Source organism: Strix aluco, chromosome 9 (assembly GCF_031877795.1).
Source record: "Strix aluco isolate bStrAlu1 chromosome 9, bStrAlu1.hap1, whole genome shotgun sequence".
In the NCBI taxonomy this organism is placed as follows: domain Eukaryota; kingdom Metazoa; phylum Chordata; class Aves; order Strigiformes; family Strigidae; genus Strix; species Strix aluco.
The window spans coordinates 20,590,498-20,612,514 of NC_133939.1; the positions used below are offsets into that span (position 1 = coordinate 20,590,498).

Sequence of the window (22,017 nt, forward strand, 5' to 3'; positions counted from 1 at the left end):
AATTAATTCGGAGGTGGAGAGGGAGAATTATGTAAAGTGTGGTTATTCTGGAGCGGCGGGGGAAGCGCGGCTGATGGCAAAGTGCCTTTTTGTGTGTTTAATATGCATTTTTTTCCAGCGGTGCATTTTCAGGCGGGTAATTTGCTGTCTTTTCAGACCCCGATCAGTATCATTTCTCCGGCAATGACAGCTTTTATTTGCACTGAAATGAATGCTGCGAAATTTCCAAGAAATAGCCAAGGCCCCGTTGGCTGCCCACCCCCGCAGGGCCGGGGCATAGGCACTCGCTGGCGCCTGCCCCCCCGCAGCCCCCCCCGGCCAGCCCCTGCCCCCTGCAGCCCTCTGGCTGGCCCTTGCCCACGGCCCCGCTCTGCGGCAGTGCCCGAGGGTGCTGGGCACATGCATGTGCCAGTTTGCACACCCTGTGTTCACAGGTGCATATGCTGCCTTGGCTCCCCCCCACCCCTTGAGCCCTGTGTGCACATCAGCACACCACACCTAGGGGTGGGTATATACATACACCCCAACGCATGTGCACATATAGACACCCCTTGCGCACGCACCCACACCCCCCTGTGCACGTATATACCCCAGCACAGCACCCCCCCTTCTGTGCACGCACACACACACACACACCCCCCCCCCAGTCCACGCATATCTCTCCTTAACACATACACACCCCCTCCTTGTGTGCTGGGGGGCCCCTCCCCACTTTGTACCCCCCCAGATCTCAGCACAGCACCCCTGACCCAGGGCACCAGGCTGCCAGGAGGGTTTGGGGATCCCCCATGCACCCCTCTCAGCACAGCCCTTGGGGAAACTGAGGCACAGGGAGGGGGCAGTCACAGACAGGTGCTCTCCCCACAGCCCATCACCTCTCCAGGCACTAGCAGCGATGGGTGGGGGCCTGGAGAAGACGCAGGGTGTGTGTCTGTTTGTCTGCCTGTCCGTATGGTAGGCAGGAGGAAGAAACGCTGTTTGTGTAGGTGTGCGCCGTGTGGGCGTCGTGCGCCAGAGCTGCTGTGCCGGCGTGTGACGCTGCCTTCACAGCGGCCGTGCAGGCAGCGGGTGCACATCTGGGTGTGCACACACATGGCCGTGTCAGCCCCCTGCCCGCGTCACGGTGTGCGTGACGGCGTGTGTCTGCGGGGCTGGCACGGGGACACGCGTTCATGCAAGGCCATAGGGGCAGCTCCGACTGGGACAACATCCCCGTGTGTGTGACACTGTGCGTGCAGTGGGGTGTGCTCCCTGTGTGTGCCCAGGGGTGATGAATGGTGTTGGGGGGTGTCCATGTGCAGGGCTGCATCCCCCTACAACATCGTGGGGGGCTGTACGCCCCCAGCCTTGGGTCTCGTACACCCCCAGTCGCAGGACCCCAGCTACAGTGGAGCTGGTGCCTGGCACGGCCAAGGTTAACTCTGCTGGAGCCCATCGGCACGGTGCAGGGAAGCTTTAATTTAATGAAGTGTGAGGCTTTTTATGGGCTTTTAATTACGTGGTGATAATTAACATTATAGGCCGCCGGGTCCCGCTGGTGCCCGACTGCCCTGTGCCAGCTCCCGCCTGTTTGTAAATAAACCCGGCAGGCAGCGCGGTGCCCACCCTGAGGCACCCACCTCCCACGGTGGGGAGCGCAACCAGCCCCAGACCCCTGTTCACCCACCGGGGTGGGGATTTGGGCACAATCCACTGCAAAATGTGGCAAGCAAGGGGGCCCCCCCCTTTTTTTCCCCCCAGCATCACCCAGCCACCTGGGTTTTTCCAGCCCTCTAACTGAGCAGAGTTGCCAGCCGGCAGTGCCAGGCCTGGGGAGGGTGGGCACAGGCAGCAGTGCCACTCGTGTCCCCCCACCCAGAGCCCAGCCCAGCCTGGAGCAGCCCCCGCCCCGTGCCGGGGCTAAGAGGAAGCAATCCATCAGGCAGCACCGGGGCATGCTGCCTGCCTGCCAGGCACCCGATGGATTTATCACCCAGCGCCCAGCAATTTCCTGCCCTCCTCTAATCAACAAGGGGGGGGGGGGGGGCAGTCAGGGGACAATGCCAGCTCCCTGCTGCAGGTCATGATGGGTGGGGGAAGATGGCAACGTCCCATGAGACAGGTCCCAGCAAGGCCAGGGGATCCAGGTGTCCAGGTAAGGCTCCCCACCCCGCCCCCCCGCCTAATCATTTTCCCTTCTCCCTGCCAGGAGCAGGGGCTCAGACCCCATGGGTGGCCCTACAGATTAAAGCATCTGGGTACCCCCCACCCAGCAGCACCAGGGGTGCTGAGCAAGATCTTGGGTGTCATACCCCACAGCCATTAGGGCCAGCACCCAGCTGCTCGCCCCCATCCCCAGCCTCACACAGGGAACCCAGGCATCTAGGCTCCCCTCCCCCACCCCTTCCCATTTAATTTTTCCTAATGAAAGGCAGGGAGGATGGTGGGGAGCTGGGGCACCAAGGTCGAGGCTGCCTTTAATCAATCCCTGCTGCTGGCTGGGTGCCCGGAGGAGCCAGTGGAGGAGAGGCTGGGGCTGCAGGAGGGGGGAAGCATGGCGGGGGGGGTTGCAGGGTGTGACCAAGGGGCTCCCAGCAGCCAACTGGGGCACCCAGTGCTTGGCACTCCCCGGGACCCCGCTATCCCCCACCACCACCCCAAAGAAAAGGCACCGTGAATGCACCGCGCTGCCCGGCCAGCTCCAGGGCTGTACCTGGATCCTGCCAGGGCAGCTTTAATCCTCTGCAGGAGACATCCCCCAAAAAACAACCCGTCCATCCCACCCTGCACCCACCTCCCAGCGTGGGGCACCCACCTGCCCGCCAGGGTGGGAACACGGGGGCTGGGACAGCCCCAGGCTCAGGCTGCTAAAGGCACTGGGCAAAGGAGGGTGCAGGGAGCCAGGGGGGTCCCGGGGGTGACCTAGAGCTGGGTGCTGGTGACGGCACTCACCCCGTGCACCAGCACGGTGGGGCCCAGCCCGCGGGTGAGCAGCTCCAGCTGGTGCAGGTAGAGCGGGTAGAGGCTGGTGTCAGCCGGTGGCCGCGGCAGGTAGAGGAAGCGTACGGCCGGCGCGGGGCTCTGCTCCAGGACGAGTTTGTTGGCAGCACAGACGTACTCATCCGACACTTGCGTGGTGTTGGCCGGGAAGTTCACAGCCCCTTCCTCCTCTTCCTCCTCCTCCTCTGCTGCCCCGGCAGACGCTGGTCCCCCCGGGGGTCCACGTCGGGTTTGCCAGTGCAGGCGGGTGACGGCGTCCCAGGGCACCAGCTGGATTTGGGCCTGGATGCGCAAGTCCTTGAGGAGTTGCCGCAGCTTCTCCTCCTGGGCATGGGGCATGGTGCCCGCCTCCACGCAGAGGAAGAGGCGCAGGCGGGCCCGGCGCCAGGCCCGCGCCATGTTGAGGACGCAGGCCATCTGCAGCAGGAAGAGGCTGCAGGTGTCGGCGTAGCGGGCGCTGTCGGGCCGCAGCAGGTTGACCGGCCAGACGTGGATGGCGGGCGGGGGGCTGGCGGCCCGCCGCAGCTCCCAGGCCTTGTCCAGGCTCTCCAGCTGCCGGGCCAGCAGGACGTTGCGAAGCATCTTCAGGGCATCAGCCACGATGCCCACATACTCCCGGGGTGACAACAGCTTGGGGGTGGCAGGTGCCCGCAGAGGGGGGAAGCCCAAGGGGACCTCCTCACGGGCGCTCGTGAAGGCGGGGTGCCGGGCTAGACCGTCCTGCGGTGCCTCGTCGTCGTAGAAGCCCAGAACCAGGGTGTTGGGGCGCATCCCGCCTGCCAGAGAGACCACACCAGCCCGGCTGAGTAGAGGTGGAGAGCCCCACCAGCCTTCTGGCACTGCAGGTGCCAACGAGCCCCAGATTGGCTTTGGCATTGCTCACCCTGGTGATTCCAGACCCCTCAGCATCACACACCCCGTTGCCTCCAAGACCCAACTTGGCTTTGGCATTGCCCACCCAACACCTCTCCAAGCTCCCACTTGGCTTTGCCACTGCCCACACCAGGTGCTTCCAACCCCCTTGGCATTCCACAACCAGGTGTCTCCAAGCCCCTCAACATTGTCGGCACAGAGACCTCCAAGCCCCGACTTGGCTTCAGCATTGCTCACCCCAGATGCCTCCAAGCCCCAACTTGACTTTGGCATCACCCACCCAGGTGCCTCCAAAGCCCTCGGCACTTCTCACCCCGCAGGGGCAGCGGGGTGGACCCCCACCTGTGCCCAGCCCAGGCACCACTCACCAAGGCCAGAGGTGAAGAGGAGCTGCCGGACACCATGCCGCACTGAGGGCGCAAGGGTGAGGCTGACGAAGGCCTTGACGTTCAGCTTGTCCACCAAGCTCAGCCACGAGTCCTGCTGGGGCTGCAGGGGGTCCGAGGGCAGCGTGTCTGGGTGGTGAGTGAGAACAGCATCAGGGGGTTGGGTACCCCATACCAGCAGCTCACACTAGTGTTTCTGCAGCACCCCCCTGCAGAAGCAGTGCCAACCCCTGTGCCCACCCCAGGACCCACAAGATGGGGAGGGTGGAAAGCAGGTGCTTCCAGCCAGAGATACGAAATTATACATAAATATATAAAAAAATACCCAGGCAGCCCCATCCCCCCTCCCCAATTTCAGGCCATTAGTCACCACGGCAACAGCGGGGGAAGGGGGAGCAGAGCCCATGCATCCACTGGGGTGGGGATGGGGATGGCCACAGCGTGTGCCAGGGAGCACACGTGTGCAAACCAACACGCACCAGGGCGTGAACAGGCCTGAAGCACGTGGACGCACAGGGGCGGGCATGAGGTGAGGATGGACGCAGGCACACGCATGTGCAAGGCTGTGCCCTGCATGTGCCCACACGTGTGCTGGGTGTGTGCAGGCGTTGACTGACCTGTGCAACAGGACCGTGCTGCCCAGGGGCCCAGAGGAGCCTGGCTGGCACATGCCACGTGTGCACACCAGCACCAACATGTGCAGGAGCCCCATGTGCACATGCAGTGATGAATATTTGAGCACACGCATGTGCAAGCCTGCAGAACACATGTGCAAGCATGTGTACACAGGAGACATGGTACAGACACAAGTCACCTATGTCTCCCCAAGGTGCCACACACGTGCCCAAAATGGTGACATTCCCTCACTGCCCCCACTCTGCCCAGCCAGGAGCTGGGCAGCAGCGTCACCTCAAGGACTCCGGGAGCCCCCTGGCACCACAGCAAGCCCTTACCCAAGTCCTGCAGCTCAACATGGCCCAGGACATAGAGCCCACTCTTCTTGAGGTCGTTGACAAAGTCGATGAGGCGGGCACTGCCCCGTGGGTTCTGCACCATCAGCAGCATCTGCGGGCGCCAGAACTTGACATGGTCCTTCCGCACATCCAGCATCAGCAGGTACTTCCGCACCTGGAGGGAGGGAGGGCAGCAGGTGAGGAACCATCCTTCTTTCAACAAACCACCCCACAGGGATGCCAGCCCCAAGGACACACTGCCCAGGACAGACCTGCCATCGGGACACCAGCTCTCCACCCCGTGAGGGGACAGCAGAGGACGACAGGGCTCACCTGGTGGAAGATCAGGGCCTGACTGATGTAGCCCCAGGTGCTGCTGGGCGAGAGGTAGTGGAGGGCGAGGAGGAGGAGGAGGAGGAAGCCCAGGCTCGCTGAGGCTGACACAGGGCTGATGAGGAACATCATGACACAGCAGCCCGCGATGCCCAGCAGGCACGTGTGCCAGGTGAAGTACCGGAAGGTGGGCCTGGAGCAGGGAGAAGGGGACACCCACTACCACGTGGTTCCCATGCCAGCTGCAGGGCGAGCGCAACAAGGGGGGCTGCGCCCAGGTGCCACACAAACCACCCCAGTGAACCCCACTCTGCCAGCCCAGGGCATGTCAGGCACCCCAGATGCCTGTGGGAGAGGGCACAGAGGGGAGATGGTACCTCCCAGAGCACCGGGCAGCCACTTGCTGCCAGTCCCTGGCAAACAGAGGTAATGATGGTTATGGGGCTGGCGCTGCCCTGGCACACCCTGGGGGGCCAGCTAGTGTTGGGCAGTGTATGGCAGCGCCCGTGGCTGCGGTGCCCACTCAGCCTGGCGCAGGGAGGCGGAGGTGGGGAGGTGAGAAGCTGTTATTTTCTCTAATTGCTGTTTTTCCTGAAAGGTAATTAAAATCGTTTTCCGCTGTGCTTGATGGAGATCTCCGTGTTTGTGGAGGGGGCACCAGATGTGGGGTGGGCGAGAGAATCGTGGCCACTCACCCCAGCAGCCTCCCCCCAGGCACCGATCCTGCCCCCATCCGTGCCCAGCCAAGGGAGCAGCTGGGGGGGAGCCAAGACCCAGCCTGGCACAGACACCAGCTCTCCTTGGGAATGGGGCACTCCAGGAGACCTCCGGGCAGTGCCACCCAGCCCTGCTTGGGCACCGCCTCTGTCCCACCTGGGGGACTGTCCCTGCTTTGGGAGTCCCAGCACCCTGCACCAAGGGCATCAGGCATCACCCAGGAGGAACATCAGGCTCCCCCCAGCCACCCTGCCATGCCCTCCCCCACCCCAGATTTGGGCAGCCCTGCCAGGCCAGCCCCACGCCAGCTACCCCATGCCCCACGCCCCATGCTGGGGCTGCCTGCCATGCACACTCCTCCTTCCTGGAAGATCTCTTCTCCTCCCCCCACCCAGGATCCCCCTCCCTCCCCCTCCTCCATTAGTTTAATTAGCGCTAATGGAAAGTGGGCTCCATCACCACTTGGCAAGCTGCCTGGGGGATGCCGGGCGGGCACAGGCTATAAATTACCTCCAGAAAGCCTAAGGGGGGGTGGGGGGGTGGTACCTGGTGGCGCTGGATTTATCTGTACCCACTCAGCAAAGCAGTACCAGGGCGTGGGGACTGTGCCAAGCCAGTGCCATACTGGGACCTGTCCCCTTCTTCCTCCCCAGGGATGGGGGTGTCTCTGCCCCCATTAATGCCCAGGAGAGGGGTATTCAGCAACTCTGCCCTGCAGAGGGGCAGCGGGCACAGGGATGGCAAGGGAAACGCAGACAGACAGGTGCCTGCCCAGCTTCTTGGCGCAGCCTCGCCTCCCTCCCCTGTGCCAGTGGGTACCTGAAGTTGGGGGCTGATGCCCACTCCAGTGCCAGGCAGGCCAGGTTGACGGTGGCATAAACCAGGAGGAAGAAGGTGGTCACGACCCCTGCAATGGTGTTGAGCTTCCCAGAGAAGAGCACCAGCTGCAGAGAACATGGCGGGGACACAAGGTGAATGCACCCCCCGGGATGGCACCCCCAGCACATGCCCGAGCCATCCCTGCTGAGCTTGGGGCATGCCACAATGGTGTGCTGGGAAAGGGCATGGGCAGTGCCACACTGGCAGGAATCCCTTACCCTTGCTGTGATTTATCCTTCATTTATGGGCTCAGGGAAGGAAGGGCACAGTCACAGCAGGATACCTGGAGCAGGGGGCCATCCCCAGTAGTAGGGGGACATGCCAGGCTCCATGACACCCAGCCCAGGTGCCAACCCACCTTCACCCGGCGAGGCCAGGAAAGGAGCATAGCTGGCAAACTCACCTGCACCACCAGCCAGGAGAGGATCACCGCCATCACTGGGTTCCCGCTGGCAGACGTCTTCTTGGCCAGCGCCAGCGCCCGGCCTGCGGGCAGAGGGGGGAAGTTGGGCTGGGACACCCCAGCAGGCACCAACAGGCTTGGCCACCAGCCAGAAGACCTGTCCCCACCCTGGGTGCTGGGGTGGGGACACACACCAGAGCACACAGGTGACCCAAATGGGCATATGCCAACCCACAAAACATCACTCCCACCCCACACCAGGAAGTGCTGGACCCCAGCAGAGACAACCTGTCAGATGGGCTCTGGTGGGTGCCAGCATGCTCCAGGCACTCACCAAAGAGATCATCCCGGGCCAGGGCATAGAGGATGCGGGATGCCCCGATGAGGTTGCTCATGGCCGCGGAGAGGGTGGCAGCGTAGATGCCCACAGTGACCAGGGGTGGGAAGATACTGATGTCACGCAAGAAACCGTAGTCTTTCTGCAGGAGGGTCCTGGAGAGGGACACGGACACACTGGCATGCATAGCACACAGGCCAGCATGCCCTGGCACAACCCTGGCACCGATGGCCCTGGTGAGGGGACAGGTTGGCCATACCTGTTGCAGGTGGCACACATTAGGAAAGCCAGCAGGTTGTAGACAAGGTAGGTGAAGAGCACAGCGGAGATGGTGCCCCGCGGGATGGAGTAGCTCGGGTGCTTCAGGTCCCCTGTGGGCAGGAGCAGGCAGCATTAGCGCCCACAGGCAGAGCACCCCCCTGCTCTCCTCCAACCTCAGCTCCCACTCCTGGTGCCACCCACCCCCACACCCTCTGCCCGTACCTGACATGTTGGAGCCTGCCATGATGCCAGTGCAGCCGTTGAACATCACTGCGAAGACGGAGCTGAAGCTCATCATCTGCCCGGTGGTGTAGTCCACTGCGTACCCACCTGCGAGACGCACAGGCTGTGACAGGCTGTCTGGGGTGGCACAGCCCCACCATATACCCCCTCCTCGATGTCCATATACACAAACCATGGGAGAAACCACCCCACAGCACCTGCTTTGTGCCCACAAGCCCCCCCACCCTCCAGCAAGCCCCTGCCGATGTGGAGGTGCCAGTGCCATGGTGGGTACGGTGGGCAGGGTGGGGAAAGAGTCTCCTCACCCCCCAGGTTGTCTCGCAGGGTGGCGAGGGAGAAGCCGGTGAAGGAGCCATTCTCGATCTCGGAGCCATTGAAGTGGGGCAGGCGGATGGGCACCCCGATGGGCCGCGTGGCAAAGAAGCTGACGAGGATGGTGCCCAGGACGCCCGCAACGATGAGGAAGATGAGGAAGGTGGCCTTGGCGTAGATGGAGGCACCCACAAGGCACACGAGGAGGCAGAGGGCCAGCAGCACAGTGCCATAGAGCAGCTCATACCAGTAGCTCTGGGGCAGGACATGGACGCCTGTGCCCGCTTTTTGCCCTGGGCAGAGAGAAGCCAGGATCAGCAGGGCTCGGAGTGGACATCTCTGGGAGCTGAGAGCCACTGGCATTGTGCCAGGCATGACAGGCACCAACTCACTGGCTAGAGGCCTGGGTGAGCTGTGCTGGGCATGGTGCTTGGCACTCCTGGCCAGGCACTAGGGCTGCTCAGGTAAGGGACACCCGCTGTCCCCTGTCACCACACAGAGCGGTACTCACCGGGAGGGATCCCAAAGCTGTCCACCACTGCCTCCACCAGCCCCAGCACATAGAGGGCACTGCCACACACATTGGCCAGGAAAAACATGATCCCGATGCTGCCCCCGAACTCCGGGCCCAAGGCACGGCTGATCATATCTTGCTTGAGTCAAGGGAAGATGTCAGCAGTTCAAATCACCACCGCGTGCCCCCACCCCTCCCTCCCAGGCCAAGGGCGTCCCAGCCCCAGTGTGGCACCCTGAGGCCGCTGGGTGATCACTTGATTTTGGCCCATCTGCCCTGCCCCAGCAGCACCCACAGCAGAGGATACAGTATGCTCCTCCAGCATCCAGCGCCCCGTTGGTGGCAATGGCACACACGGAGAGCACGGTCATGCCGATGATGAAGTATGCCACCGCGAACATGGCCAGGGCTTGGTACAACCCAGCATGGCCCACCACGAACCCTGCCGAGGACATGGGAAAGGTCAGCATGCCCATTAGCTGGGCACAGACCACTCCCAGGACAGGATCTGTGGGCACAGCCATCGCCCAGAGCTCACCTCAGTGAGGCACACGGGCTGTTCCCACCCCCATGCCCACAGCTCCCCCCAGACATGCCACCCCCTTTCTTGCCAGGGTGGGGATGTCCCCACTCCGTGGTGCTGCCACCTCCCACCTGCAGCAGCACCCAGCTGGTGCCCCCACCTCCATCCTCCTGCTGTGCCAGGATCAGGCGCAGGCACACCCTGAGCATGGGCAGCTGCGAGGGCTGTACCCAAAAAGCAAACAAACAGGGCAGGGGCTTTGCTGCCCACCCAGCCCCGGGGCACTGTGAGGGGGTGCCAGGACCCCCACGCCCTGCTGCCACCCTCAGCAGGCAGGGGATGCCTCACACCCCAGCTTGGGCACCAGGAGCTGACGGGCTCCCCGCGGGGTTCACGTTGCCGCCCCGTTTGCTCGCTGCAAAAGCAGGAAGCAAAAGCAGCCCCAGGGCATCCCCGTCAGCCGGGGCACCGCTCCCCAGTGTGTGTGTGTCCCCACCCTGGGGACAGGACACCCAGAGGACCCTGTGGCCCTGCTCGGGGTGACAGGAGGTGAGCTCGGCTGGCAGCGCTGCAGGCAGGAAGGGGCTGCCTGCGGCTGCTGGGAGATGCCCTATCTCAGCCACAAGCCAGGCCGCAGCCATGCCCGCGGGGAGGCGAGGGGGGTGCCGGGGCACAGGCACCGCGAGGAGCCCTCAGGGACCCAGACTAGATTTGGGGGCATCCCCTGTGATCCCCAGGGGGCCAGAGGGTGCCCAAGTGTCAAAAGCAGGGGCAGGGAGGTGGGGGGGGGGGGGTGGGTGGATGGAAATAAAGGGGTGTCCCAAAAGCGCAGTTGGAGTAAGCAGGAAGGGCTGCTCGCCCTGGAGATCTGGGGGGTATTTGAGGCGTGGGGGAGGCAGGGGGCTTCTGGGGGGAGCCACGGCCCCCCCGTGGTGGGACGGTTCCTCTTCCTGGCAGCTCCCCTCCCCCTCCGACCCGCACTTCCCTTCCCGGTCCCCCGGAGTAACGCACCCCCGAGCAGGGGGGCCGGGGCAGGCGAGGGGATCCCAGTGCCCGCTGTGGGGTAGGGGCTGGTGGGGGTCAGAGCTCGCACAAGGACCCCAAACAGGGGGGTGGGACGGGGGCAAGCGATGGCAGCGGAGAGCTGTGCCCACAGCTCGGGGGGGCCCCCAGGCAGGGAAAGGGGCTCAAGGCTCCCCCAGGGCCTACCGGGCCCCCCCGGCACGCAGCCAACTCCCGCCCTGAGCTTTCCGTGGGCGGAAAGTGAAAGAGGAAAAGCTTTCCCGGTTCTCGGACCAGGGCAGACGCCGCTGGCCATGGGCCTCTGTCTGCCCCGGGCTGGACTGGGGCATCTCCCCCCTGCAAAGGGCTGCCACCTCCCCCGGTCCATGCCCAGCCTGGCCCCCTAGATCTCCCAGGTTACCCAGTAACAGCTTGATAACCCAAACTGGGAGCAGACTGGGACCCCATCTGTGCCCTTTGGACAGCACGGGGTGGGGGGCAGCTGGGTGGCTGATGGGGGACACCAGGGTCCTGCCCTTGGGACACCATGTAGGATCCAGGAGAGAACTGGGGTGCTGGAGCCCAGCACTGGGGGATGCCTGGGGAGCAGTGGGGTCCCAGCACTGGGGGATGGGGGGACATGAAGGCACTAGAACCCTGCTTTGGGAAGGCACAGGAGTTCTGCCCCACGGACACTAGGGCTTCAGACTGGAGTCCCTTACGGGGGACACTGAGGTCCCTAACTGGGCCCCCATCCTGCAGGTACGGCAGAAGCCTTGGGAGGCCAGACCCCAGACTGGAAGGGTTAGGAGGGGACACACAGCACTGGGACCACAGCCTGGGGTGGAATTGAGAGAGCACTGGGACTCCAGACTGGGGGGCTCGGGACCCCAGACTGGGTGAACTGGGGAGAGCAGTGGAGGGGAGCACTGGAACTCCAGAGAGGGAGGCTCAGAGAGGGCACTGGGAGGACACTGGGGACTCAGACTGGGGGAGCTCGGGGGGAGCACTGGGACGTCTGACTGGAAGGCTGGGGGGGAGCACCGAGAGAGCAAAGGGAGGACACTGAGGATCCAGACTGGGGGGCTCAGGGTGAGCACGGGGGCTCCGGACGCGAGGGGGTGCGGGCCTCAGGAGGTCACAGAACCCCGGGAGGACACGGGGCCCGGACTGGGTGTACCACGCAGGGCTGATGAGTCTCGAGGGGCCCCAGGCGGCGGCCGGGGGAGGGTGGGGGCACCCCGGGGGGGGCGGCGGCACTCACCGAGGCGCAGGAAGAGGACGACGCTGAACATGGAGAGCAGCGTGGGCACCACGACGCCCAGGAAGGTGGGCAGCTTGCGGGGGGCGGCGGCGGCGGCCGCGGCGGCCCGACCGCGCTCCCGGCCCCGCTCCTCCTCGCCCGAGCCGCCGCACAGGCGGTACGTGAGCAGCGCGCTCCGCTCCGAGCTCGCCATGGCCCGGCCTCGGCCGCGGCCCCCGCCGGCCCCGAAACGCGCCCGGTCCCGGCCCCGACCCCCGCCGGCCCCGCCCGCCGACCCGGGCCCGACCCGCCGGGCCCCGCCCACACCCCCGACCCGCCCATCTGGCCCCGCCCACGACCCCGCCGGGTAGGCCCCGCCCCCGGAGCCGCCTCGCCGGATAGGCCCCGCCCAACCCGCCGGATAGGCCCCGCCCCAACCCCTTGCGTAGGCCCCGCCCCCGGGCCAGCCCAACCGTGTAGGCCCCGCCCCGACTTTCCGAGTAGCCCCGCCCTTTTGTTGGCCACGCCCACAGCGCCCCGCACGGACCCCGCTCTTATCACGGTCCCCGACCCCAAAGGCACCCCCATAGTGGTCCCCCCCGCCGCCTCCCCAGCCCCACGGGTGTCCCACCCCCACACCCCCCTAATGACCCCCCAGCCCCAGCGTCACCCCACACCCCGCATCTCCCCGACCCTCCCGGGGTCTCCCCACTTCTGGTACCCGGCGCTGACACCCGCCCCCCGCCCACGCCGAGACTCCCCCGGCACCCCTCACCGCTCCCCTGCATGGCCACACGCCCCCTGCCCCGACCCTCCCTCCAGCGGTCAGCACCGCGGTACCGACCCCGGCTCCCCCAACTGCCCCCCGAGCCCCGGGCACTCCCGGGGACCCCGGTATTGTTCCCCGCCCCGGTGCCCGCTCCCCGCGCCCCCCCGCCGGTGCCGGCCGGGCTCGGCTGCCCGCGCCAATTACCGGACAGTCGGGGCCCCCGGGGGCGCCGTCCCTCCCTCCCTCCCCGCCGCCGGGGCTGGGATCTGCCCGGGCCCCGGGGTCCCACTGCCGCGAGCGCCTCGCCAATTAGGTTAATGGGGTTGGCACCGGCACCGGGGCCGGGAGCGGGGCGGGGGGGGCACGGTGGGGCCGGGGCCCACGCCGGCCTTGAGTACCCGCGTGGGCGCCGGCTGCGGACCGCCCCCCGCCGGCACGACCCCGTGTCACCAGTGGGGGGGATCCGTGCGGGGACACCGGGGCGGAGCGCGGGGACCGTTCCCCGGGGTGCGATGGCGCTGTCCGCCCGTGTGTGTGTGTGTGTGTGTGTCCCGCCCCGTCCCCCGTGGGGCGGAGGCGCAGCGTGTCCCCGCGCTGTCCCGGCGGCCGAGGTGGGAGCCCGGCGGGGCCGGGGCTTTCATCTGCGGCGGGGCTGTCGCCGTGCCAGCCGCGGGCAGCTCCGCGCCTTTGATGTGCCACTGAGGCGGCATTGTCCGCGCCCCGCTGGCACCAGCAGGGCCGGGGCGGGGGGTGCGGGGGGACGCGGGGGGGGGGGGGGGGAGCGCGGCACGGCCGGGACTGCGGGCACGGAGGCGCCCCTGCCCCTAATGGGAACAGGGGTGGTGGCACTAGCACCCCCACCCCCCCTCCCCGGCCCCTGAATAGGGATTGGGGACACGGGTACCTCCTGCACTTGATGGGGACAGAGAGGAGGGGCGTGGGCAATCCTTAAGGAGGAGAGAGAGGGGGGAATGGGCACCCCCTGTCCCCCTGTGGAGTGAGGACACGGGCACCCCCTGCCTCTAGCAAGGACAGACGTCTGGACATGGACACCCACCCTGGCTCCCTAACAGGGACAGAGATGGGGACACGGGCACCCCCCGAATGGACATGGGGACCCAGGGACCCCGGTCCCTTAACAGGGACAGAAAGAGGGGCACGGGTACCCCCCGAAAGGACATGGGGACCCAGGGACCCTAACAGGGACAGAGATGGGGGCACAGGCACCCCCCAATGGATATGGGGACCCAGGAACCCCAGCCCCCTAACAGGGACAGAAAGGGGGCCACGGGTACCCCCCGAAAGGACATGGGGACCCAGGCACCCCGGCCCCCTAACAGAGATAGAGATGAGGGCACAGACACCCCCTGCGCCCCAAAGGTGTGATGGGGATGTGTCTGCACCCTGCCCTGTCAAAGCACCTGAAGCCAGGCCCATGGGCGCAGGAGGGCGGCACTGGGGGCAGGAGGTGTGGGTACCCCAAAAGTGTGGGGCAACGACAAGCTGAGATGCAGGCACGGGGAGACCCTCTCCAGCTGGGCAGGCGAGTATAGCCCCCCCCATCCCTGGGGCCAAAGCTGCCCCCCAGACCCAGGCACGCTGCCCGCTTGCTGCCTGCAGTCAGTGCCCCGGCCCCACCTGCACCCCCAGACCCCCGGTATGCCCCCCCCGGATGAGTCCCCGTCCCCCCCCCCGCCCCACACGAGGAACTGCCTTAGTGTGGACACGAGGTCCTGGGGGGTCCCCGGGGGCAGCCGGTGCTCAGCACGAGGGGGTGCAGTGCCCCTGCACGGAGCTGCCCGTTCAGCCAGGGTTGGGCTGGCACAGAGAGAGGGACCCCCCTCAGCCCCACGCCGCCCCCCCCCAGCCCTCCGCCCCCTCCACCCCCCCCCCGCCCCTCAATGTCCCCCCCGTTCCCGGCCCGCTCTCCGCCTTTGAAGCCCCCGGCGGGTCTCCCACGCCCGGCCCGGGCCCCCCGCGTCCCGCAGCCGCCGGTGCGTTCCCACCCGCCCGCTGTCCGCCCCCCCCCCGCGCCCCCCGCCCGGGGCCCGCAGGAGGGAGGGTGGCGCGGCCGGGGCTTGGCGTGAAAATGATCAAGGGCCGCGGGCAGCGCCGGAGCGCAGCGCCCGTCTGATGCTGCCCGCCCGGAGGCCCCGTCGAACAAAGGCGGCATTGAGGCCCCGGCTGCACCCCCCCCCGCGCCCCCCGCCCCGAGCTGGCATCTTGGCGCGACATTAATGAACTCGCCTGTTTGTGCTCCCCCGGCCCCTCTCTCCTCCCACCGCCCGGGGGGCACCGTATATATCCATCCTTCCTCGCCCGCCTCGGGCATTTCGGGGGCTCCCCCCTCCTGCCCCCCTTTGCCCGCCCAGGGATGGAGCGAGGAGGGAAGAGGACGCGGGATGCCCTTCTTGGGGTCTGCCTGGTCCCCCCTGTGCTGCTGCCGCTGCTGCCGCTGCTGCAGCTGGTTGGGGGGGCCCCCCTAAGTCAGGGGCTGTACCCCATGCCGGCCGGCGTCCTGCAAGGTCAGTGGGGCACCGGGACGGGGGCATCTTTGCGGGAGGGTTTGGCTGTGGACGGGGTGGCTGTAGGAGCCAGGACTCCTAGGTCCACTCTCAGGAAGAGGAGGGAAACACAGGCAGGATGCCCAGGTGCCTGGCAAAGGCCCCCATGCCCATGCTTCATGGACTGGGTGGCAAATGCTGCCCGTGGCACTTGGGGACACCGGGGTTGCAAGGAGCGGTGTGGTTCATGTCCCGCAGCCGCCAGCTCTCCCTCCTGCCCCGAGTATCTGTGCCAGCTCCGGGAGACCCTCTGCCAGGGCACAGCCAGCAGGAGGGCAGCTGTGGGTGGGCACAGGTACGGGCACATGTGGGGATGCACAAACAGGGCACACACAGGACTGCGCACACACGGGCACACGTGGGGACGTGCAGACGCGGGCACACAGAGCCTGGCACACACACGTGAGCGGCACAGGCACAGGTGTGCACAGAGGTGCACGCACACGGGGGGCACACCTGCCCAGGCTCACACCCTGCTCCCTGCCCACGTTTGCACACGTGTGCTCACAGGGCCTCCACGTGCAGCAGACCCGGGCAAACACTCTCCCCACGTCAGGTACCCGTTTGCCAACCCCACCAGGGAGGTGACAGTCATGCCTGTCACCCTAGGCAATGCCAACGGGTGCATGGGCATGGGCACCGGGTGGACTGGGGGCACCCCATGGCCGCGGTGGGGGGCAGTGGTGGGGGCACTGGGTGTCTGAGCGCCCTGCATGTGCCTGGCAGCGCTGTCGAGCCGGGGAACGCTGGTGCTGGAGGCGGCGCTGAGGAGCGCGCTGCTGGCGCTGGAGCGGGCGCTGGCCGAGCAGCAGCGGCAGCGGGGTGCCTGCGGGCTGTGTGCCCCCTGCCTCTTCCCCCCCTGCGCCAACCTCACCCGCCACTGCCCACGTGAGTCACAGCCCCCTAGCCCCCATGGCCCCCATCCCCAGGAGACCCTACCCCACACAGAGCCCAGGGTCCCCACCCAAACACTGCCCGGGGTCCCTATCCAAATACCACCCCATGCCCAGGAGACCCTACCTAAACACGGATCCGTGCCTGGAGATCCTAACATTGCTTTGGGTCCCTACCAAAGCACCACCCTATCCCCTAGAAACCCTAACAGAACATCACCCTAAGACCCTACCCAAACAGTACCCCCTCCCCTATAGGCTTTACCTTATAGGCTTTACCAAAACAGCTCCCAGACTCCCAAAACATCTCTAACTGCTAGGGACCCTACCAAAACACCACCCAGAGACCCTACCCAAGCAGTTCCTCACCCTCCCTGGATCCTACCCAAACACCACCAGGAGCCCTACCCAAAAGATTGCCTGATCCCTTGTTTCCTTCCCAGAGATCCCCCCCCAAATATATCTCAGCACCCAGGAGACCCTACCAAAACATGCCAACACCGCGGCCCCATCATACCCCCTTCCCACCTGCCCCAAAGCGGATCCTGGGGTGGCCTGAGCAGAGGTGGGCAGGGAGGACATGGGGATGCCCCCAGCCCTGCTGTCCTTGCAGCACCAGCCGTGCCCCCTGCCGTGCCCCCCAGCTGCCAGGCCCTGCTGGATGCCCAGGCGCTGCCCGAGCTGCCCCAGCGCAACTGGGCACTGAGCCAGGCCTGTGCCCCCTACCAGCACCTGTGCCCACCCGGGGGGGCCCAGCACGCCTGCGCCCCGCTCAGCGCCCGGCTCTGCCGCCACCGCCTCCAGGAGTGCCGTGAGTGAGCACCCATGTCACCCCTGGCTCAACCAAGAGAGGGGAAACCCTACAATAACAAATGGGGCATCCCCAAGGGATGCCTGGGATTGCCTGGAGGGGATATAGGGCATTGTGGGTGACAGGGGGTGCTGGGGTGGGATGGGGAGACTGGGGAGGTGGGGGTACACTATGGTGGTAGGGGATCTCTGGTGGGATGGGGAGATGGAGGGGGATGGAGGGGTCTGGGGTGAGATGTGGAGATTTGGGGGGTGGAGGGATTTGGATCAATGGAGCAGATTGGGGGGGACGAAGCGTTGAGGGGTGGTCTGAGATGGGAGATGGGAGTGTGGGGGAACAGAGCAAGGGGGATGACAGAGAGACTGGGGATGAAAAGACATTGGGGGTGATGAGGACACCTGGGGTGGGACAGGGGTCCGTGTTGGATGATGGATGGGGATCTGGGGGTCACTGAGAGGAGCAGGGAGAATCAGGGGCAGCAGGGACATGGTGGTGACATCGGGGAGGGGAGAGGGGTGCCACCACATGACATGACAGCCTGTCCCTGCAGGGATGGCAGCTGCAGCCCCAGGCCCTGATGTGCCAGAGGGGACAGTGATGCCAGGTGAGCTGGGGCGGCCCCGCGGTGGCCCTCACCTCCCCTCCCCGCCCCCCCCAACGCCGGCGGGGGCCCCCAGCCCCCCGGCTGCCTGCTGGGCTGAGGGGCAGAGGTTAGCGTCGGCAGCTGCCGGGCTGCGGGGTGCCCCCAGCCCGCCGCCCGCTCGCCTCCATGAGCACAATGAGGCTTGACAGCGCGCCCGGTGCAGCCTGACCCCCCGGGGGTCACCCGCTACCCCCCTCTGCCCGCCACGGACATCCCAGCATCACCACACTCATCCACTCCATGTTCACCCAGGATAGGGGGTGTCCCAGCAGCAGGGCTGTGGGAACCCCCCTCTCACCCCAGTTTTATCCCCCTCAGGGAGCTGTGGGCGCCGAGGAGACCCCCAAGCCAACGCCACAGCCCCCCGAGGACGGATCATGGGTGGCAGCGTGGCCCCACGGGGGGCCTGGCCCTGGCTGGTGTCGGTGCGGCTCCACGGGGAGCTGATGTGTGGAGGGGTGCTGGTGGGGCTCTCCTGGGTCCTCACCGCAGCCCACTGCTTTGCTGGGTACGGCAGGGGGCACAGCAATGTGGGGATGGTGTCCCTGCAGAGGGGTGTGTGGAGTGGCACTCCTGTCACCCCTCTAACTAGCTGCCCCCCAACCCACCAGGAATCGGAATGAGCTGGCGTGGACAGTGGTGGTGGGCGACCATGAGCTGGGCAAGCTGGGCATGGGCGAGCAGGCAGTGCCTGTCCGGCGCATCCTGCCTCACCCCAAGGTTGGTGGAGGTGGGCACCCCACTGACCTCCTTGTGCATGCCCCAGGACCCCCCACTGACACCCCCCATCTCCTTCCAGTTTAACCCCAAGACGTTTCATGGGGACCTGGCGTTGCTGGAGCTGGCAGTGCCGCTGGCCCCGTCGCCCACCGTCAGCCCCGTGTGCCTGCCCAGCGGTCACGCAGAGCCCAGCCCCGGCACCACCTGCTACATCGCAGGCTGGGGGTCCCTCTATGAAGGTAGGTGCCACCCCAACACCCGTGGGGGCTGTGGGGCATCCCCCTTGGTGCCCTCTCTGGTGCCCAGTGCCGATGCACCGAGCCAGGGCAGGGGGGTACAAACGAGAGGGGGATGTCCAGGCACGGAAGACCCTGTAACAGGTGCCTTGCCTGGCAGAGGGGCCAATGGCCGACGTGGTGATGGAGGCACGGGTGCCCCTGCTCAGCCAGGAGACGTGCCGGGGTGCCCTGGGCAGGGACCTGCTCACCAACGCCATGTTCTGTGCTGGGTACTTGTCCGGGGGCATCGACTCCTGCCAGGTAATGCTGGGGGCTGGGGGGCTGCCAGCCCCCCAACTCAAAAATCCCTCATGGCACAGCACTGGGAGTGCAGTTGGGGTCCTGGCCCAGACCAATGCATGGGCATCCCCCCACCCAGGGCGACTCAGGGGGCCCGCTCGCATGCCAGGACCCCTCCTCGCACCGCTTTGTCCTCTATGGTATCACCTCGTGGGGCGATGGCTGCGGTGAGCAGGGCAAACCGGGCGTCTACACCCGTGTCACTGCCTTCGTGGACTGGCTCAGCCTCCAGATGGACCGTGAGTGCCACTGGCCCTGCTGGGGGGGATTGAGATGCCCAGGGTGCTGTGGGGATACAACACCCTGGGGGGAGGGGGTTCAGCACCTCATGGCAGCCCTGGTGCCCCCACAGCTGCCCCGAGCAGCCGGGAACCGAGCTGCTTCGACTTGCTGGCGCTGGCCCGGCTGCCCCCTGAGCAGCAGCCACCTGAACGCACCCGCCTCTGTGCCTTCTATGCTGGGTCCTGCCGGGCCCCCCAGGGCCGGGCCGCCTGCGCCCGCCTGGCCGAGGACACCTGCCGTGCCAGGACGAGACGATGCGGTGAGCTGGGGAGTGCTGGGGAGTCATGCTGGGGCTAGGGTGTGGGGAGGGACCTCGTGTCTGGCAGCGTGCGGTCAGCATGGTGCCAGAGCCATGGCTCTCCTGCTGCACCCACAGAGCTGCACTCCTACACCCAGACCTTGGTGGATCTCCTGCGCCGGGCTGGGGACTTCATCCGAAACCAGTTCGACTTCTCCTTCCTCACCCGCGCCCTGCCCCAGCTCCTGGGCAAGATCTACGGGCATCTCTTCCCCCACCGCGTCCGCAGGGATGTCCCAGGTACCTCCTGGGCTGGGCCATCCCATGCCCACTTGGGGTGCCTATGCTGGTGGCTGGGGCACCACCAGCCTGCCCTGGAACCCCCACGGGGCTCCCCTGCCCCTGTCCCTCCTCTGCACTTCTTGTCCTCACAGGCCTGGCCATGGCAGGGGCCCAGCCCAGCCCCACGGCAGAGGGACCCCAGAGCCCCCCCACCAGGTAAGGCGTGGTGGGACACAGGACAAGAGGGGCTAAAGGGTTTGGGCAGGTGGGCAACACACCTGGAGGGAGGTGGGCACGGCCCCCTGGGGTGCCCAGGGCCACCCAGACCCCACCAGGGATGTGCGAGGTGACACTGTCCAGGGGACGGGTGCCACTGGGCACCTGCCTGATCTCTCCCCACTGTGCTTGCAGGTGGGGTGCTGGGTGGCCGCCCCCCTTTGCCGGGCTCTTTGGGGCTGTGGGGCCCCGGCTGCAGGACTGGGTGGAGGCGCTGAGGGCCATGGCAGGGGGTAGCCCCCTGGCACCCACCCCGGATGGGGGGCAGCTCCCCAGGGAGACGTGGCTCTTCCTACAGGTATGTGGGGAAGGATGGGCTGGGGGGAGCCCCTGCCCCTCTGGTGACAGTGCCACCAGGGACCAAAGGCCTATCAGTTCCCCTGTGTCCCCTCCTGACATCACTTGTGTCCATTGTCCCCTGTGCAGCCACTGAAGTGGCATCTCCCACTCTGCCAACACAGAGGGGGCATCTCACCCTCCCCAGCTGAAACCAGTGCTCCCAGTCCAGCCAGTGCAGAGCCAGCCATGGGTCTGACCCTGCAGCTTAGGATCTGATCCAACACAGCCACAGAGCAGTCGTGTGTCCCTGATGCTCTGTCTGGCCAGACCAGCTGTGCCCTGCACTCTGCCCCCGTGCACTTAGCTGTGCCCACGGGTGCCCCGCGGGTGTCCCACCACCCACTCTGTGCCCCCCTTCCCTTCAGCGGGGTGAGGAGGCGGTGGAGGAGCTGGTGGGACAGGGACGAGCCTTCCTTGCCCAGCTGCGGGCAGAGCTGGACCTCGGCACTTCCATCGAAGCCACGGAGCCACAACGGACACTTGAGGAGCTGGCAGGAACCCCCGCGCTGAGCCGTGAGCCCTGGGAGCCTGGGGGGGCTGGGGACAACGGGGCAGCAGGGTGTCCATCCGCCGGCTGGCTCCGTGCCCGGGCAGTGCCCACCGGCTGCGTCCCTACCAGGGTTTTCACACCTCTCTCAGGGGCAGGGTCCGCACCAAGGGAGAAACGTGAGCTGGTGCCCACGGAGCTGCCAGGGGTGGAGGAGGAGGAGGAGGAGGCAGGCGCAGGCAGAGGTAAGTGCCCCGCAGCCCCCGGCCTCTGCGGGATGCCACATGCCACCATAGGGATGGTGGCAAGCCCAGCCTCAACTTTGCACGCCAGTCCCAGGGCTGGTTGTCCCATGTCGGTGGGACACCCTGCGGCCATACCCCCTTCCACAGGGACTCTGCCCCTGCTCTCCTGATGTCCCCAGAGCATGGGTGCTCCTCCCTGGGGTGGGCAGCAGCATCGTGCCCCCACGATTCGTCCCTAATGTCCTCCCCCTCCATCTCACTCCTGCCCATCCTCGGGGTTGCAGCCTGCCCTGGCCTCAATGCGTCGGCCGTGCGGGTGGCTGCGGTGCGGGAGCTGTATGCCTGGGTGCTGCGGGTGCCTGAGCCAGACCTGACCATGACCTTCCAGGAGGTGAGTGCCCCATCCAGCTACTCCGAGCCCCCCATCCTGGCAACCAGGCGTTTCCCCCTCCCCCAGCCCATCACCGTCCCGCTGTGCCCCTGGCTCGCCTGGGACTCACGGTGTTGTGGTCTCCCCGCAGATCCTGGTGGACTTGGGCTCCAAAAACACCAAGGGACTGTACCGGGCACAGGTGCGGGCCACAGTGGGGGGTCGCCCCACGGCCTTCGCTGGCCTCGTGGGGTTAGAGAGCGACTCGCTGGCCCGCAGCATGCCCGGCCTTGTCGCTCTGGCGCTTGAGGCACTGAAAACCTAATGGTGCCCCTGGCGTGCTCCCCGGCTCAGGCTCTTCCACCCTTTTGTCCCACATGACGCCTCAGTATCCCTCTTCCCACCAGCACTGCCCAACCTCCCTGGGGTAATAGGGTGCCAGGGGACACCTGGAGCATCTCAGCCAGGGATCACAGCCCTCCTCTCCCCTGGGACCCCCACCTTGGCAAGCCCACCCCTTCCCCATTTTCCCCAGAGGCACCTGGGCTGTTATTTATTTGTA

The 22,017-nt window shown here is 66.4% G+C and overlaps 2 protein-coding genes across 2 annotated transcripts; one reads left to right on the forward strand and one right to left on the reverse strand.

Moving 5' to 3' along the window:
- Positions 1–1,471: 1,471 nt before the first annotated feature.
- SLC12A9 (solute carrier family 12 member 9) lies at positions 1,472–12,215 on the reverse strand. The gene is made up of 13 exons (XM_074834096.1): positions 11,980–12,215; positions 9,498–9,632; positions 9,188–9,325; positions 8,670–8,969; positions 8,344–8,451; positions 8,120–8,231; positions 7,858–8,015; positions 7,524–7,606; positions 7,061–7,185; positions 5,525–5,717; positions 5,192–5,366; positions 4,221–4,367; positions 1,472–3,755 (listed from the first exon to the last, which is right to left on the reverse strand). The coding sequence occupies exons 1-13, from the start codon at positions 12,170–12,172 to the stop codon at positions 2,902–2,904; spliced, it is 2,721 nt and encodes a 906-aa protein (XP_074690197.1). The 5' UTR covers positions 12,173–12,215; the 3' UTR covers positions 1,472–2,901.
- A 2,842-nt stretch (positions 12,216–15,057) lies between these two features.
- Positions 15,058–21,849, forward strand: PRSS56 (serine protease 56). Its single transcript, XM_074834571.1, has 17 exons — positions 15,058–15,252; positions 16,018–16,197; positions 16,804–16,995; positions 17,546–17,599; positions 17,957–18,146; positions 18,250–18,358; positions 18,438–18,597; positions 18,755–18,897; positions 19,016–19,175; positions 19,289–19,477; positions 19,595–19,756; positions 19,891–19,954; positions 20,150–20,312; positions 20,719–20,866; positions 20,999–21,085; positions 21,370–21,476; positions 21,607–21,849. Exons 1-17 carry the CDS (start codon positions 15,102–15,104, stop codon positions 21,778–21,780), a joined length of 2,433 nt encoding a protein of 810 aa, XP_074690672.1. The 5' UTR covers positions 15,058–15,101; the 3' UTR covers positions 21,781–21,849.
- Positions 21,850–22,017: the final 168 nt, after the last annotated feature.